Source organism: Ranitomeya imitator, chromosome 1, assembly GCF_032444005.1.
Source record: "Ranitomeya imitator isolate aRanImi1 chromosome 1, aRanImi1.pri, whole genome shotgun sequence".
NCBI lineage: Eukaryota > Metazoa > Chordata > Amphibia > Anura > Dendrobatidae > Ranitomeya > Ranitomeya imitator.
In genome coordinates this window covers 408,077,550-408,097,520 of record NC_091282.1, presented here as the reverse complement: position 1 = coordinate 408,097,520, position 19,971 = coordinate 408,077,550, and the positions used below count along the sequence as shown (strand labels likewise).

The 19,971-nt window shown below is 42.6% G+C and overlaps 1 protein-coding gene across 1 annotated transcript in view; it reads right to left on the bottom strand.

The window, feature by feature from the left end:
* The window catches only part of RASEF (RAS and EF-hand domain containing), an 86,512-nt gene extending 67,450 nt beyond the window's left edge, over nucleotides 1-19,062 (bottom strand). The window contains exon 1 of the mRNA XM_069762810.1: nucleotides 18,477-19,062. Within this exon, the coding sequence (XP_069618911.1) occupies nucleotides 18,477-18,850 (374 nt within the window). The 5' untranslated portion in view covers nucleotides 18,851-19,062. The remainder of the gene's footprint in view (nucleotides 1-18,476) is intronic.
* Between the last annotated feature and the right edge of the window lie 909 nt (nucleotides 19,063-19,971).

Below are 19,971 nucleotides of genomic sequence, written 5' to 3'. Positions count from 1 at the left end.
TGTGCTCAAAAGTTTACATACCTCGGCAGAAATTTAGCTTTCTTTGCCTTTTTTCAGACAATATGAATGATAACACCAAAACATTTCTCCACTCATGGTTAGTGGTTGGGTGAAGCCAAACTACTGTTGTTTCTCTTTTTAAATGATAATGTCAACCCAAAACATCCAAGTGACCCTGATCAAAAGTTCACATACCCTGGTGATTTTGGCCTAATAACAAGCACAGAAGTTGACGTAAATGGATTTGAATGGCTACTAAAGGTAACATCCTCACCTGTGACCTGTTTGCTTGTAATCAGTGTGTGCATAAAAGCTGAGTGAATTTCTGGGATCCAGACAGACACTTGCATCTTTCATCTAGCCACTGACGTTTCTGGATTATGAGTGATGGTGAAAGCAAAAGAACTGACAATGGATCTACTGGAAAAGGTAGTTGAACTGTATAAAACAGGAAAGGGATACAAAAAGATATCCAAGGAATTGATCATGTCAATCAGCGGCGTTCAAACTGTGAAAAAATTGTTCTCGATGCAAAGAAAAACCCACAAATAACATCAGCTGAAATACAGCACAATAAGGAGGCACTTCGAGAAGAATGGGCTGCATGGTCGAGTTGCCAGAAAAAAAGCCATTACTGCGCAAATGCCACAAAGTATCTTGCTTATAATACGCACAACAGCACAGAGACAAGCCTCAAAACTTCTGGAACAAGGTAATTTGGAGTGATGAGACGAAAATTGAACAGCAACTACTGGAGGCAAATTTGCACTCGTCAGCTCAGAAGCTGTGCATGTGAAGGACTTGGACGTTCCAACATGACAATGATCCAAAACGCAAGGCCAAGTCGACCTGTCATTGGCTACAGAAGAACAAAGTGAAGGTTCTGGAGTGAGTGACCATCTCAGTCTCCTGACCTCAATATCATTGAGCCACCCGAGGGAGATCTCAAGCACACAGTTCATGCTAGACAGCCCAGGAAATTACAGAAACTGGAGGCTTTTTGCCAAGTAGAGTGGGCAACTTTATCATCTGAGAAAATAAAGAACCTCATCCAAAACCACCACAAAAGACTTCAAGCTGTCATTGATGATGGAGGGGGCAATACACGGTATTAAGAAACGGGGTATGTCAACTTTTGATCAGGGTGATTTGGATGTTTTGGGTAGTCATTATGATTTAAAAAGAGAAAACACAGTAGTTTGACAATAAATGGCTTCACCTAATCACTAACCATGAGTGAAGAAAATGGTTTGGTGTTATCATTCATATTCTCTGAAAAAAGGGCCAAGAAAGCAAAAATTTTGCAGGGGTATGTAAAATTTTGAGCACAACTGTATCTTTCATGAGCGTGTGCTGAACCATTGTAACATATGCTGTTACAATCACCCCTCAGACAAGCACCATTTCAGCAATGTAAAGCCTATGTCTGCCATCACTCACATGATATTGTTGCGTCACTTTAGCGTTGCAGGTGGCTTACTTCTTCCTTCAGAAAGAACTGTTCTGGTTTTTTTTCAATTTACACTTGGGGCTATAGCATTTAAGAAGGGGATATCTAAGTAGTGGACCACCCTTCCAACTGATCAGAAAAGCTATAGTTTAGTTATGTGTGACAGCTTAGAAACTTTGCTGAAGATACCAGACAATTGCCTGGACTCCATGTGACTGCTCTGTAATTAGCGCGAATGACTATGGTAGTAAAATTAGTGGATGCCTGCATAAGGAAGGATGGAGGACCAGAGTAGATTATCTCCTTCTCTGCCTTCATTCATAAATGGCAGGGCTTTTAAATCTGCCCTCTGTTTTACTAAATATATGAAGGTGTTACTTGAAGAATAGCTGTAACATCTTGAAACCAATAAGAAAGATTTGCCCAGGAAATCCATTTTATTTGTAGTGTCATTTTGACTTAGGACAAGCCTTTGTATATTTGTGGACCACTCTAATTTACTCTCCCACCTATTATAAACCTAAATCCATTGTAAATTCCTAGAGGCATTGTAAGTTCATGATTGAGCAGAATGACATTTTAGGGCATCCAAGGTGGCCACAAGGTCCTAACGAGCTGACATTGTGGAGTATTGTATTCATCCATTGTCTATTAGGGTATGTGTCCACGTTCAGGATTGCATCAGGATTTGGTCAGGATTTTATGCAGGTAAAATCCTGACCAAATCTGCACCTGAGGTCACTGGCAGGTCACCTGCGCTGTCCTTGCGTTGTTTCTGCAATGTAAGGACATGCTGCGTTCTTAAAAGACGTGCCGCATGTGCGTTTTTGCGGGTATGCCGCATGCATCTTTTAATGCATAGTGGAGAAGGGATTTCATGAAATCCCCTCCGCTATGCTGTAACATCTGGACGCTGCGTTTTTGGCAGCGTTTCCTGAACGTGGAAACATACCCTTACTGTAGAGCGGAGAGTTCAGTTGGTGTCAAAACATTACAGAATACAGCAGATATCATAATTCGGCTGGACTTTCTAAAAGTATCTCACATATGTTCTCTATTACCATATATACGGCTACTCTTACAATTAAGTATTAAATTACAGGAACTGTCGTGGTGATTTCCAGATCTGATGTTCTGGCATTCCAGCTACAATACTACATCACAATGATCACCTGTTTGTTCATTTGACATATGATCCTGTGCACTCGCAGATCACATATGCTTGCCTACTTTGGTTTCATTGTTTTAACAATGGTACGCAAAATGAAATGAACGCTTCTTCTGAAAGTAATTTGCTTATGAAAGCTCCATTGATGTCCCATTGTAGATGGGACATCAGTTGACCATGCTGTCTAAGCCACGGGCTTCCGAATCGGAAGCCAGCTCCTACATACTAATCACATATATTTTACTCTAAATGGCTGCTTCATTTCAGAAAAATAATCAGCTGAAAGTGCGTCTGGGAACGAGATGACTAATCCAGGAGGGAGGACTCATCTGGCATAGATCTGTAGAATATAGGAGCCTGTGGCATGAATCAGATATACTAAGTTATAGAAATGTCATTTTTAAACATATCTGGGGCCATTTTCATTCAGCAAGACAATCCTTAAACCTTTTTTAGTTCGTGAACATAGGACTTGTTTATATTATGGGTTTAAACAGAATAATTAAGAGAAAAAGCAGGGATTGATGATGTCAACATATAAGTACAGTATATCTGGTACATACATTGGCCATATTACCATTTGTTTGCAGCCAGAGAATGGAATTAGAACTTCTAAGTTCACTCTACGTTACATGTCGTATATCCAGGGATATTCGCCAGGCTGGAGTCTTTGTTAACTGAGAGATTATACAATAAAATAGTGGTTTATTTTTTCCTGGATGCGTTAGTGGTCTGGTATTGACTTTAAAAGTTGTTGAAGCGCTTACTTAGTGCTTACGTCATAGTTATTGCTACTTTAATGGTAGGGCGCACAAGCCCCAAGATAAAAATTCATCCACCTCCCATAAACAGAAATATAGGAAATATAGGAATTAGCATCAATGTTACCTCTGAGCCTGTGTAACAGTTATGGAAGCAGTTAGGGACCTCACATAGAGTAATTGAGCATCCTAAAAGCATGCGTTGGGGATCTATTTGTATATATACCTTCCATTTTTATACTCTATGGAATAGCATAGTAGCTTTCTAGATATTCCATATTGAGACTTATACAGTGGCATATGTTGGAGTCTTCTGTCAGAGGTTTACGCCATCATATATTCCCAAATCACAACATACCTCCGATGGAAGCCAGCGTTGCAGTACTGTACGAAGCTGCTCTGTGCTTTTAGCGATCGGGCACGGCATTTCAGTAGCAACGCTCTGCCCAATCATTATTGATGGGGGGGTGCTCAGAAAGACAGCACAGGAGCAGAATTCCCTGATCAGAGACAGTTTGTAGTGTCACACTTCAGATCTGATGAACTCACATCCGGTGGGGAAACACGTCTAGATGCGGAGGGAACACATCCATCCAAGGATGAGTAACATGACTGGTTTACTTGTCTTCTATCTTGTACCGTATATAGGGAGGACACATGCTTAGACTGCTCCCTCTTACAGTATATGCATCATATCATTAGGTATTAGAGCCTGATTGCAGGCTGCCAACCTCCGCAGATAGGAAGGCATGCAGTAGGAAGCAATAGAGAGAGAGCATGCCGATATGTATAGGCCTATGTATACAGCTCTAGGATCGTGCACTGGTTCACTTGTTTGCATATGAACCGTATTTACCATTTTTGTCTTGTTTTGATTGAACAATTTTAGGATTTACCGAATAAAGGTTATATTTTAATAGGGTTTCTCCTTGTTGGTCTAGATTACAAATTATGTCAAAGCCTAATGGAATCACATTAAATCGATGCGGTTCTCAAAGCCAAAGAGGTCCTCCTCTACGCTAAACTATTACTATCTCTAGTACTTGTACTAGGGACAGCTATTACTCTAATAGGAGAACCTGGGACTTATTTCCTTTTTGTCTTTATTTTACCACTGAAATCAATAAGCAATTGTAATCTGATGTGCAAAACTGAACTCAAACCAACACATAAAATAGTAAGGATTGCCGATTTACTGTCACCGCAATGTCATTATGTGCTTTGGCTCCTGTGCAAGAATCACATGGCACTTACGTCATATTGCGTTATCAAGTACTAAACATGATTGTGTGTTATCAGGTTACTGTAATTGCCCTGGAACTATAGGGCTGCTGCTAAAGTGCTTATTGCAATCATCTGTGAAGATGCCTGTGAACAGGAACCATACCCATCTAATATTACAGGCCACAGTTACATAACAAAGCCTCTCAACGGACTACAGCTATGTAAGGATTAGAGTTTATCAAAATGGTTTGTAGGACTCCGGTCCAGCCATGATGGTAATCCATGGCCACAAGACCAGAGCTATGGAAACTTCCTACCTGTGAGATCCCTGACATTCCTTCTGAATCCTTCATGACGTCATTACACTGTGGCGCAGTCTATTACAGTGTTGTGGTGGCCTACTATAGTAGGAGGAAGTTCACAGTGCTCCAGTCCAGTGGCCTTAGAGTACTGATGTGGTTGGTGCACCCGGGCCATAAGTATCAATTTGCTCAAAGTTATTGAGTTTATCTGTCTCAGCCACACTTCCCACAAATAGGAGCATAAGATCAAACACACAACCATGTAATCTCCATAGACAAACGCTGATAGTAGTATGGGTTGTACTGCAGAAGTTAATGAGGTAACCGAAATTGTGGCGCTGTCTGCCAGATCTTCCCGAGTTGACTGTCAATAACACTGCTGGGAAGATTGAGAAAATTGTCAACTGTCTTGAATGTTTTCCACTTATGATGAATAATCATTCTCACTGTAGAAAGATGGACTACAAATTATTTAGAAAAGGCATTATTACACTTCCTAGATTGATGGACAGCAACAACGGCTTCTCAAAAGGTCTGTTTGCATGGCTGGGCCGGTGGCACGAAACATCCACCGATCGGTAAACTTTTAGCAATCAGATTTGAATTAGGTATTTTTTTGTGCTACACAAATGGTCATTTCACGCGATTAGGTGAATGGTAGGCAGTTTACGAGGCAAGATAATTGTGAAACAAGCATTATGTAGCAACGCTCGCTCATGATTATCTTGCAGTGTAAATGCAGCTTTACATCATTGCTGACGTATTTCCTACTTGGCATTGTGTTGACACCTGACTGTATGCTCCAAAGCAGCAAACTAATAAAACTTCTTCCTTTTTAAGGGGTGGTTACATTTGCTAAAGAACAATTAATCAAGGCCATATAAATAGCAGCACTTTACTGCTACTTATCCTTGTAATTCCTATGGAATCAGTAAAGGTGTACTCAATTTTTCATACACTGCTTCTGCATTTCGGCCTAGTTTTTGCTAAAGAAAATTAATAACGGTGTTATTTGCCATGTGATGTTGTTCATCTGAGGTTGCATTTACCTAATTTTAAACAGTTCCAAGGACTTCAAAGAGGGTGAACTTTTCTCAAGACTGTAGTTACAAAAGGGGGCCAAACTGGAATTGGAGTGTTATGGTGCAGAGTCCACATCTGGCAAAAGTACTAAAACTCTAACTTATTAAAATTATGTTTCCTTTACCAAGTGAAGGCAATCAACTATCTAGAGGCCTCATACACATCTTCAGTGGATCTTTACAAAACCAAGAAGATCTTATAAGTCTCATTCAGAAGTCAATATTTTCACATTCAAGAAAAGCAGTCCAAGCTACATTAGTATTTGTCTATCAGAGTTTGTTCAGTGTCACTTTTTACCATCAGAGTTTGGTACAAGTTTCATTACAAATTTTATTGGATGAGAAACCCCCCAAAAATTTTCACAACCTTTTCTTATCTAGTAGTCTATGAAAAATGGATGGCACTAGGACGGCACCCGAGTGCAAATTTTGTCAATTTCCAATATAATCCGATATGAGCACATTTTGTGAGAGCCACATAGTTGACAACAAATCATGTACATTGAAATGACCCATTTGCTACTATTGGTACGAGTACTCTCCGTGAAAAAACACTTCATGCTGAATTGCTGAATTTGATAATCCCTCGTCCCCCATAACTCTGCCCATGTTGCTTCAAATTGGTGTGAAAATGACAAAAGTTGCAAAAACATTCCACAACTCCCTGTTGGAAAAAAAATAGAAACTGTATAAATTCTTTTACAACAGTTTTTTTGGCATAAAATCTTTGATGAATTGGTGCTAATATATTCTTTTTCTGCGCTTTCTATGTATTAGTCCTGCTATTTTTAGGCTGAGGTCAATATCTATGGTCCCTTATCAACCTGAGAATACCAGCCCCCGGCTGTCAGCTTTAGCAAGGCTGGTTGTCTAAAACGGCGGGGGACACCATGCTGTTTTTTTAAATTATTTATTTCAATAATTTAAAAAAAACGGTGTCGGGACCACTCTATTCTTAATAACCAGCCTTGCTAACGCTGACAGCTGAGGGTTGCAGCCCCCAGCTGTCAGTTTTGCCTGGCTGGTGAAAAAAAATACAGGGGAACCCACGTCATTTTTTAAAATTTATTTATTTATGCGCAGGCAGCGGGTGATGAATACTCCCATCAGCTGCTCCTGCTGTTACTGTTATTAGTGGCATCAGGTGTAGGCTGATGGGAGTAATTGTCCCATCAGCCGCTGCCTGCTGTCATTGTTATCACTTGAATATAACTTTCATGATTCGCCCCTGTTCACGCTGATGACCGACAGAGCACGGGGGAATAATGAGAGCCATCTTCAGCACCCGACACCGGGGAACAGAGCTTACTGTACCGCACCTTCCCTGGCGCCCGTGTGTGTGGTACTGATGTGTCACACTGATGACCGGAACTGTCAGAATGTTTCAAACCAGTATAAAACAAATAAATTCAGAATTTAAAAAATGACATGTGTTCCCCATATTTGTATAAGGGAAAGCAGACAGCTGTGAGCTGGTCTTATTATGATAGGAATAGGCCAATATCCAAGGGCCTTCCCAGCCTGTTAATATCAGCCTGCAGCTGTCTGCTTTGCCTTTGCTAGTTATTAACAATAGGGAGGACCCCACATAGTTTTTTTCATTTATTTATTAACAAGTACAGTAAAATACACACTCCTCCTCTTGGAGCTCTGCGTCCTGGTTCAAGATTATTTTATGTTATTTTAAGTCATTTTCCTATTCACATTTGTTTGTAGGGCAATTCTCCTGCTCTCAATCATATTTTGTTTCCTTTTGCAGCCACCTAACCCTTACTATGACTATTTTACAGCCATTTTACAGCACCAAAGTTTAGGTCTCCATTGATTTATATGGGGTTCAGGTCTTGGGTCAAGTTCGGGTACCGAACTTAACTTCCACGGTTCTGCTCATCCCAAGTTACATTTCATTTTTCTGGAAGAGAGAAGCGGAATGTAAAAGACTAGAGTGAACCCAACTCTGCTAAGCTTTTGCACTGTAAATATTCTTCGCAATGGTACAGTTACAGCTTTTGTTGGCAGAATGTGAAGACCTTTGAGAGATTATTTTCCTTGAAGCAGCCATTTCAAAGGGAAAAAATAGCATTATATGTATTCTCGCCATGCTCAGGAACATGGTAAGGGAGTGATGGAAATGAAATAGTGTAGTAACAATTAAGAAATTTGTACTACCATAATTTATTTGCAACTTTTGTCATAATTTTTGCCTTTGAAATCCGAAGATTAGTTTCTGCTCTTAAACACAATACAGAGCTAGTTTTTCCATCTTCCTTATTTAGTGAAGGTTGCATCAGCCAACAGAACACTGCTGGGAGTGAAAATATTATCAGACAGAGATAAGTCATATTTGCCCGAGTTAAAACCTGTGGAAAAAGAAACCAAAATACTGATTACCTTTAATGCCCCTGATAAGTTTTCACCAGGTTTTCATAGTGTGTTTGTTGCTTTAGTATAAACTAAGGGAACTGGATAATCAACCCTCCTAAGCCGACTATATGGGCATGTTGGCCATAGGAAGTTGTAGAAAATGATATTTTGAGATCTGCCATCCAATGTTTTATTCCACAGAAATCTATTTTTTCTGTATTTAACTGAGCTTTTAAGATCTATGAGCCAGACACGGAGCAAATTTTAAGTGAAAGGCTGTTAGCAGTGTGAGACATGTAATAACTGACAGTCTGCTCTACTTATCTACATGTCTCACACTAGTAATGCCCTCTTTGATTATTAAGAAAAACGTGGATTTCTCTGGAATAAGACATCAGATCACAGATATCAAGATATCATTTTATTCAGTTTTCTATGACCTGCATGCCCATATAGACGGCTTAGGAGGGCTGATCCTACTGACCGATTCCTTTTAACAACTAATCCCCGCTCAAGCAAAAGTCTATTCTTGTGCAGACTTTTTGAGTGCTCCTCTTCAAGGAGTTTCACAAGTTATTCAAAACATGTGACCAAAACAAGAAATAATCATAATTTGTCACAACAAATCCATTTTACTCCGGATAATACAAGCACCACGTCTCCGCATACCATGTCATACCATGTGCTCCCCCATCACTGTGAACTGATTATGAGGGAGGAAAAGGATGCTGCTTGCCGTGGGAATATGGAGAAATAATAATCTGGGTTGGAGGAGAATCAATATGGGGAATATTATTCAAGGGGCCAGAATGGGGGACATTATTAGATAAAGGTGCCATGATGAGGGATGTTATTAAAGGAGGGCATTCATTAATGAAGGGGTGTGGATGGATGACATTTTTAAACAAACAGGCCAAAATGGGAGACATTATTAAAGGAGGGGGCTCAGGTTGGAGGACACTATTAAAGGAAGGTTGGGTACATTGTTAAAGGAAGTGACCCGAAATGGAGGACATTATTACAAAATCGGTTTGGGATGGAGGACATTATTACATGAAGTGGCCTAGGATGGAGGACATTATAACAGGAATGGGCCAGGATGGGAGATACTATTATAGGAAGAGGCCCAGGATGGATGACATTATTCCATGAAGGTTTCAAATGGAGAACATTATTAAAGGAAGAGGCCCAGGATTGGGACATTTTACAGGTAGGGGCCTATTTATTTATCTATACCTGAAAAACACTGACACTGATGTTAAGAACAGAGACACGGATGACACACAGATAATATAAATGAACACACTTATGACACGCTAATGGTAAAAATGGAAACACGGTCTGTACACTGATGCAAAATACTGATGACACGGTACCATTTGTTTCACAAACGTGTTTAACCAGGGACATGTGAATAAGGCATAACACCATGCTTGTTATGAGATGTTTGTGTTACTATGATGAATTTGTTTTTTTTTTTTCAAATGTTACAGAGGGCATTGTGACCAAACATCCCTACTTTGGTCTCATCTGCCCAAAGGACATTGATCCAGAAGTCTTGTGATTTGTTCAGATGCAACTTTGCAAAATTTAGCCATGTTATTTTTAAAAAGAGGAGATTTCTGCTGGCCATCCTTACAAATAAGTCACAATTGTTTAGTCTTTTTCTCATTGTACTGTCATAATATTTAACATGTAAAATACTAACTTAGGCCTTTAGAGTCTGAGCTGTTGCTCTTGCGTTTTATCTGACCATTGCATGGTCTGTCCTTGGGGTGAATTTTCTGATACATCTACTCCTAGAAAGATTGTTAACAGTTTTGGAAAGCTTTCCACTTGTATATAGTGCTTCTCGATACTGAATGACAGATTCCAAATAGTTTGGAAATGGCATTATAACTCTTCCCCGATTGATGAGAAGCAGCAATTGCTTTTCTAAGATCATTACTGATGTACCGTATTTCCTCCATGGTATTGTTTTAACAACACATGTCTGAGCACTTCACACCAGCAAACTCCCAAAATGTCTACGTTTATAGCTGTGGTCACACATGCAGATGAACAATTAATCAAAAGTTTTTGTTTTCCAGCACTTAGCTGCTACTTACCCTTGTAATTCATAGGGAAGCAGTGAGGGTGTACTAATTTTTTCACACACTGCTTCTGCATTTGGGCCTAGTTTTTGTTAAATAATGATATGGTGCAATTTGCAATATGTTGCATTCATATGCTATCCAATCTTCCCTGACAAATTCACACTAGGAAAATGGATAGCATTTGGACCAAAAACAGATTAACGTTAGATACAGCAGTACGATGAAAATTAGTTAGTATTTTTTTTGTGTAAAGGAAAAAACCTGACATGTCAATTTAGCCTTAGCCGAAAAGCCATGTTATTGGACCATGCCTCTGGCAAGTCTAATAGGAGCAATAGGCTGGAAATCTTGAGGCCAAGGTTAGGCCCCTGACTTCCATGACAATGTATCACTTCCTGATAATGGGATTATGAATATTTGGGCTGAACCCTCTCCTTCTGTCTAACCAATTAGATGTTTTGCTGATGATTGACGTTAGCAACTGAAGGGTAATTAGTGGGGACCAATGTTATCACTCCCGCTCTGGCCGCTTACATGGGTACATCATTAGTACCCATATGATAACGTACAGTATATGTATCCATCATAATGTACAAACCTAGTAAGACTCATGGTGAATATACACAACTTGGGGCTAGAATGGACAACCACACTAGACAGTTGTTGCGAAAGCCAACAGCTACCTCCTCCAACGCTCCATCCCCACCCGATACACATAAACACTTTGTTCAGCTAAGTGTGCTTTAGCTCTGTGGAAGAAGAGGGTGAGCAGCAGCTAGACACCTACGGGGATGGCCTATCTTACCCTAGAACAGGAAAGGGTTGACACTTGAATTTGAACTATGCTTCTTTCCCCTGATATCTTTCAGGAAAAAGTTGAGAAACCCATTCACATTGAAATATTTACTCACATATTAAAAGAAATATATGGCGTTAGTTCCAAAATGTAACATTCCATTTCACCATCACCATTAAAGGCATGTAATAGAAAAAAAGGTAAAAAAAAAGTCTGTCAATAGTTAAAAATAGCAACATAGCAGATTCACGCTTAGTTTATTTGATAAACTCCTCTCCAATCCATCCTGAATGCAGAATACAGGACCATATTTCTGTCCAGCCACTACACCATTGCCTCCTCTCTGTCTCAGTTATTGAACTGGTTGCCCATCTGCTACAAAGTACAATATAAAATTATCATTCTCACCAATTAGGCTTCTTTCACACTAGCGTCGGGCTCGGCCCGTCGCAGTGCGTCGGGCCAAGGTTACCGACGCTAGCGTTGTTAGCGCCGCACAACGGGTGCAGCGGATGCAGATTTTCATCGCATCCGCTGCCCCATTGTGAGGTGCGGGTAGGTGGGGGAGGAGTTCCGGCCGTGCATGCGCGGTCGGAAAAATCGGTCCGTCGGCTGCAAGAAACGTTACATGTAGAGTTTTTTTGTGCCGACGGTCCGCCAGAGCACGACGCATCCGTCGCACGACGGATGCGACGTGTGGCAATCCGTCGCAATGCGTCGCCAATACAAGTCTATGGGGAAAAAACGCATCCTGCAAGCACTTTTGCAGGATGAGTTTTTTCGGCAAAACGACGCATTGTGACGGATTGCAGTTAAAGCTAGTGTGAAAGTAGCCTAAAGCTTTCCACATTTGGGCACCACACTACATGTCCTACCTTTTCTCTGTCTACCACCCTGACCGTGCTCTTCGTTCCACCAATTATATTAAGACCCCAATCCTCTACAATCCGAATCTCCTATTCCCAGCTCAGGACTTCTCTTGTGCTGCACTAGTTTTCTAGAATGAACTACCCAAGGCATTCCAGTTAATGTCCAGTATCTACAGTTTCAAGTGTGCTCTAAAGACGCATTTCTTTACACTGGACTATCACTTCACCTCATTAATCTAATTATTCCCTGTAATCCCTTCCTAAATTTTTCTCAGAATCGGATTCCTATAATCTGTTGCTACATGCTCCATGCACTCAGTAGCACTTTCTATCTGAACACTTACAAATACTAACTGATGAATGCACTTTAGTGTTGCCTTTTGTGTCTCCCCTATTTCCTCATAGATTATAAGCTTGTGAGAAGGACCCTCACTCCTCTTAGAAATTTTTGAATCATTTGCTACTTTGTAATGTCTCCTCTTGTTTGGTACGAGTGCCATCTTAATTGTAAAGTGCTGTGGAATATGTTGGCACCATAGAAATAAAAATTATTATTAATAGTGGAAATACTGGGACTGCACATATCAGTGCTCAACCAAAGCATTTCACTGAATCATAGTATATATGTGGTAATTTACCAAATACACCCCTCTAGGGGAAAGCACATGATAACAGAAGGACTGATGCAGTAATCTCCCTAAATCAGCTATGCTTCCAAGTGAATATAATGGAAGTTACCAATACACAAGCAAGAAACTACTGTTACCAAGCTTATTTCTTAATCCTCACCATGAAATAGATTTTATGGGGTGTGGATTTATCAAAATGGGGTTTTCAGTTTTGTCTACGTAAATCCTAATCATTATATAACGAACAGTTTCACATCATTCTGGTGTGACTTCCTCAACATTTCCAGAATCATGCTTGACATTCGTGAATGGAACAGTACATGGAGAGGCGGAAAACCTGTCTATGATCATGTCCAGCACAGGCCGGGTTCAGACGAACGCATGTAAAATCATCTGTCTTTCGCTTAATAAAAAAATCCAACATATGTCATCTGTATATCACTGTTTTGCTTATATACTGTATGACACCCATGTTATACACCAGCATTTTAAATTATGATAAAAGGCCAAATGTAGTTTTCTCTGTTAATAATTTGCAACAAATCCATGAAAAAGACATGGCATACAGATGGTAACCCATATGTGATCCATTGTTTGAGCACAAATTGACTTATAATGAATGAATCAGGTACAAAATACAGGTCAAAGTACTGAATGCTACGATTTTTTACACATGGCACCGTGAACCGCCTCTTGCATGATGGCATCCATGGCTCCTCTTAGCCGGACTGGCGGGATACCGGTGCCACTACAGATAATCAAAAGAGGAGGCATAGATTCCGTCAGATAAGAGGCGATCACAGGCCTCTCATAAATGTAGACATCACTGAAGCTGCACTCTCTCAAAGCCTCAACTCATATGAACTCTTGAGCATGGGAAAATCAGCTGGCTGGTAAAAAAATTCACCAAAAACTCATTGTGGGAACATAGTCTATCTAAATGCCTGACTCTTAGGGTACCGTCACACAGTGGCATTTTGATCGCTACGACGGCACGATCCGTGACGCTCCAGCATCGTAACAATATCGCTCCAGCGTCGTAGACTGCTGTCACACTTTGCAATGTACGACGCTGGAGCGATAATTTCATGACATATGTGCGATGTAGAAGCCGTTGGTTACTATGCGCACATCGTATACAATATCGTGCACACCTTTGTTACACCATGCGATCATGCCGACACAGCGGGACACTAGACGACGAAAGAAAGTTTCAAACGATCTGCTACGACGCACGATTCTCAGCGGGGTCCCTGATCGCAGGAGCGTGTCAGACACAGCGAGATCGCTGGAACGTCACGGATATATCGCTGGAACGTCACAAATCGTGCCGTCGTAGCGATCAAAATGCCACTGTGTGACAGTACCCTTACAGGCAATGAGCCATGGGGGAAAAGTATGCAAATTAACTCTTTCACAATACCAAAGACCTAATAGCAATGGTCACGTTGTCGGATTTGTTAAAGGATCAGGCATTGACTAATCGGATTTCTACATCTCCTAGATAATACTTGCATACCTTCTTAATTATTATCACTGTAAGCTCCTATGCAGCGGCGCATATGAATCTGTTGTGTACTTTGGCTCAGCATTAGTAAGTAGGGTTGAGCGACTTTTCATTTTTTGAGATCGAGTCGGGTTTCACAAAACCGGCCGAGTGAAATCGGCCGATCTTATTGAAAAGTCGGGGTCGGGGATCGGCCGAAACACGAAACCCAATGCAAAGTCAATGGGAAATTTTCTATTTTTATATTTGCTTCAGCGCGATATATTAGAAAATCCGGTAATTCAATTGCCGGCTTTTCATTTCTCCTGCCTAAACCCGACATGATATGAGACATGGTTTACATACAGTAAACCATGTCATATCCCCCTTTTTTGGCATATTCCACACTACTAATGTTAGTAGCGTGTATGTGCAAAATTTCGGCGCTCTATTAAATTTAAGGGTTAAATTGTGGAAAAAATTGGCGTGGGCTCCCGCGCAATTTTCTCCACCAGAGTAGTAAAGCCAGTGACTGAGGGCAGATATTAATAGCCTGGAGAGGGTCCATGGTTATTGCCCCCCCCCCCCCCATCCCTGGCTAAAAACATCTGCCCCCAGCCACCCCAGAAAAGGCACATCTGTAAGATGCGCCTATTCTGGCATTTGGCCACTCTCTTCCCATTCCCGTGTAGCCGTGGGATATGGGGTAATGAAGGGTTAATGCCACCTTGCTATTGTAAGGTGACATTAAGCCAGATTAATAATGGAGAGGCGTCAATTCTGACACCTATCCATTATTAATCCAATTGTATGAAAGGGTTAAAAAAACACACACATTATTAAAAAGTATTTTAATGAAATAAACACACAGGTTGTTTTAATATTTTATTGCTCGCTCAATCCACCTGAAGACCCTCGTTCTGTAACAAATTAAAAATAATAAACCAACAATATACATACCTTCCGATGATCTGTCACGTCCCACGCTGTAAATCCATCTGAAGGGGTTAAAATATTTTACAGCCAGGAGCTCTGCTAATGCAGCTGTGCTCGTGGCTGTAAACCCCAGCGAATGAAGGTAATGTAGGTCAATGACCTGTAGTTACCCTCATTCGCGGTGATGCGCCCCCTGCTGGATGTCCCTCGAGCGTGGGAAAAGTTCCCAGGCTCGAGGTCATATGAGGACATCCAGCAGGGGGCGCATCACGCGAATGAAGGTAACTATAGGTCATTGACCTACATTCCCTTCATTCGCCAATTTTTTCCGCGATTTAACCCTTAAATTTAATAGCTAGAGCGCCGAAATTTTGCACATACACACTACTAACATTAGTAGTGTGTAATATGCAAAAAAAGGGGGATATGACATGGTTTACTGTATGTAAACCATGTCTCATATCATGTCGGGTTTAGGCAGGAGAAATGAAAAGCCGGCAATTGAATTACCGGCTTTTCAACATTATCGCGCTGAAGTAAATATATATATATATATGTATATAAAAAACGAAACCCGACTTTGGAGTACAGATCGCCGACCACCGACTCGATCCCAGAGTGGGATCGGGTCGGGTTTCACGAAACCCGACTTTGCTAAAAGTCGGCGACTTTTGAAAAGTGCCGATCTGTTTCGCTCAACCCTATTAGTAAGGCATCTGCAAAATGCCCAAAAGTAAAGAGATATGTCAGACTCTTTTAGGAGTTTGTTCAACACAGCTCCCACTGCCAGGCCACATGTTGCTCGTTTTACTGTGAGTTATCTGCATGGCCAAAACCTGCTACAATGGTCTGCAGCAGCTCCAGACATGTCACCCATCAAGCATCTGTTGGACGTCATTGATCAACAATTGGGAGCTGCCTGCAGCAGATCTTGATGAGTTGTGTGTCCAAGTGCATTCAGAGTGGGAGAACATTTCTCAGACAATCATTAACAATCCCATTGATAGCAGCCAAGCTGTGTAAGTGCGTGCATTTCTGCATGTGGCGCTCATATTCAGTACTGAATAAATCGGGATGTTTTGAAAAATTTGTTTCCATTTTTCATCATTTGCATATTTTTAACATGTCTTATTGATTTATATTATTCCATGACTTTTCCTTCTTGGTGTTACAATTTCAATGTTAAGGAGTACAGATTTCTTAGACCCGGTGAGACTGGCGTATGTAAAAGTCATGTCAGAATGGCACCTAATCCTGATGTCAGACTGAACATTATTTTACTCAATCTCTAGTTCAGACTGGACTCACAAAATGTTCATTGTATTATCAGAGGGGAAAACTTCCAAATAGGTTAATACAGGTAACCTGATTTGGCTTTACAAAGTAAGTACACTAGCTTCACTAGGTCTGATTAAATTTAAGATTTTGGCTTTGAACAAATTATATAATAATAATCTCTTATTTACATAGCGCCAACATATTCCGCAACGCTTTACAGTTTTTGCACACATTATCATCCATATATAGCAAAACTTCAAGTTCAAAAAGGCTGTGTTGGGCTCCGTCACAGATCCAGCCAAAATTACTGGACAATACTGTGATATTGTGGCTGGTAAAATTATGAAAACCTGATATATCGTCCATTGGGCACCGCTGGTTTCCATTGTGTGACAGATCCTGCACTTCCGTTAACGTTGTTGTCCTGCTCCCATGATGCCGCATCCACTGAGTAACCCCCCTGACCACTCTTACAAGTCTAAAGTGGACGTGGGCAGGAACGTTGACGTCTCATCAACAATAACTAACTAGACTGTTTCCTGGAACGGAACGAGAAAGACAGAGTGGATTCAGAATCAGGGCAATGCGTGGGCATTAATATGACGGTAGTCGCCTCTTTGTAGCAATAGGAGCTTCAGCTCTTCTGGGAAGGCTTTCTGCAAGACTCTGGAGGGTGTCTGTGGGGATCCTTGCCCTTTCAGCCAGAAGAACATCTGTGAGGTCACACACCGATGCTGGACTAGAGGGTCCGGCTCACAATCTCCCTTCTAGTCCACCCCAATGGTGTTTGAACCCATGAAAAACAGCCCCTTGGCATCATACCCCCACCAAACATTAGAGCTGGCACAAGGCACTCAGGCAGGCAACCTTCTCCTGGCATCCACCAAGCCCGAATATTTAAGAATGAAGACGCTTCACGAACTCACTTGCTATACAGTGGTGACACCCTACAGGACCACCCTGGTATCGGTGGTCTGTAGTACCAGCCATTCTTTCACAAATGTCTGTAGAGGCTGACTACATGGCGAGGGGCTGGGTTTTATACATCTCTGGCAATGGGACCATATGAGAAACCTGAATTCAGTGACTGAGGGCTGTCCTAATGCCTACACCCATATAATGTACTATATTCCGCCATATATCCATGTTTGGCCGTCTATAATAGGGGCGGCGGTATTTTCTCTGTATTCTCTATGTACGCAGAGCTGATGTGTTTATTTTTATGAATGTTTTCACCTAGTTGTAAATGATCTGATTTACAAAGAAGTGTTACATTTCTGTCCCCATGACTTTAGCAGGTGGATTAGTACTGTGATCCTTGTGCATTGGTGTCAGTGCTCAGTCACACACGCCCGGCGCACAGCCGCTCTGCGACTACCCTGGGGCTGGTGACGTGGGGACAATGTGTGTCCACATACAGGATCTGCAGCGTGGAAACCTTTCCTTCTGGATTAGATGCCTGCGGCCTATTGCGGAGGTGGAGAGCTGGAGCACCACAAGTCCCACCTGCCCGCGGTGCGGAGTCATGGCTATCAAGGTGAATTAGGGCGACTACTGGTACTAACCCAACTGACTGGTTCATATGGTAAGAAGATGGAGAAGGCTGGACAGTGGGGGCAAAAAGAAGAGTCCCACCAGAATGGAGGTCTAGTCTGCCCACCACTGCTCCAGTCATTGTCTATAAGGCTGCAACAAACCCGCCATGTATGAACAGGTCCTTATGGAGGGCTCATAAGTAGAAGTAATGATCCAAAGAAAGCTCAAACACTGCCAATCTGACATGTCTGATCCCATGATGGCATCTAAGAACACCAAACAATTGTAATTATGCCCAATGTACTTACTAACAGATGGAACACATTACCATGGCTGGTCAAGATGGCAGAAAATCACCAGTACCCTATATAAAGGCAGTGCTCTCCTCAGTGGGTGACCTCCCTGCCCACACAACAGTAATATCTGTCTATGCAGAGTCTGGGAAAGCAGCATGTCGGTGTCACCCAGCCCTCCCTGGTGCCCGGCAGCTGGCACTCACCTGGGGATGTAGTTGGACTCTTCCCCCAGACGGAGTTGGAAGTCCTTCCAGGCAGGGCTGAAGTTCTCTTCTTCCAGGACCTCCCCTTCAGATAACCGGTGGCTTCTCGTGGGCACAAAGGTGGGTACATCCTGCGTCCCTCCTGGCACCTGCAGACCCTGAGACCCCCGGAAACCCATGACAAAATCCTCAAAGGTTATGCAGCCGTCCCTGTCCCTGTCCAGGCGCCTGAAGATGTTCTCCACCTCGGATGGAGTGACCCGGAGCTCAGCGCACAAGGACGAGAAGTCCTCCCTGCCCAGGCGCCCGGAGCGCTTGGCGTCATAGGAGAGGAAGAGGGCACGGAGCCGGGACAGGTCCTCCTTCTTTTCCATCCAGACTGCAGGGGGCCAAGACTGAGGAGCCGCGGACTGGCACTCTTATACCGGGAAGTCCACAGCTGGTGGCTGGGCGAGGGCTGCACCTAGCACCTCCCTGTGCCGGTCTGGCCAGCTGCCCGGCAGCCGCCTCTTCACCGGCCGGTGGCTCTAGTGCGCACAGCTCCGGGTTGTGTCCCCTCCAGACTCCTCTGCTCAAACCTGTGCATGCATGCCATAGACGGGAGGGCAGGACTATAGGCATGGCGACACCGCCCTCCCACCGGTAGCCTGCTCCTAAACTTCTGTGCGAACGGTACCTGACTACTCCTAACTGACAACCTAAAACTGTCCCATATACAGTGTGGTCCCAGCTGTGTGTACAGGACTACAGTACCTGAGCTGCCCCATATACAGTGTGGTCCCAGCTGTGAGTACAGGACTACAGTACCTGAGCTGCCCCATATACAGTGTGGAGCCAGCTGTGAGTACAGGACTACAGTACCTGAGCTGCCCCATATACAGTGTGGAGCCAGCTGTGAGTACAGGACTACAGTACCTGAGCTGTCCCATATACAGTGTGGATCCAGCTGTGAGTACAGGACTACAGTACCTGAGCTGCCCCATATACAGTGTGGAGCCAGCTGTGAGTACAGGACTACAGTACCTGAGCTGCCCCATATACAGTGTGGATCCAGCTGTGAGTACAGGACTACAGTACCTGAGCTGCCCCATATACAGTGTGGATCCAGCTGTGAGTACAGGACTACAGTACCTGAGCTGTCCCATATACAGTGTGGAGCCAGCTGTGAGTACAGGACTACAGTACCTGAGCTGCCCCATATACAGTGTGGATCCAGCTGTGAGTACAGGACTACAGTACCTGAGCTGCCCCATATACAGTGTGGAGCCAGCTGTGAGTACAGGACTACAGTACCTGAGCTGCCCCATATACAGTGTGGAGCCAGCTGTGAGCACAGGACTACAGTACCTGAGTTGCCCCATATACAGTGTGGAGCCAGCTGTGAGTACAGGACTACAGTACCTGAGTTGCCCCATATACAGTGTGGAGCCAGCTGTGTGTACAGGACTACAGTACCTGAGCTGCCCCATATACAGTGTGGAGCCAGCTGTGAGCA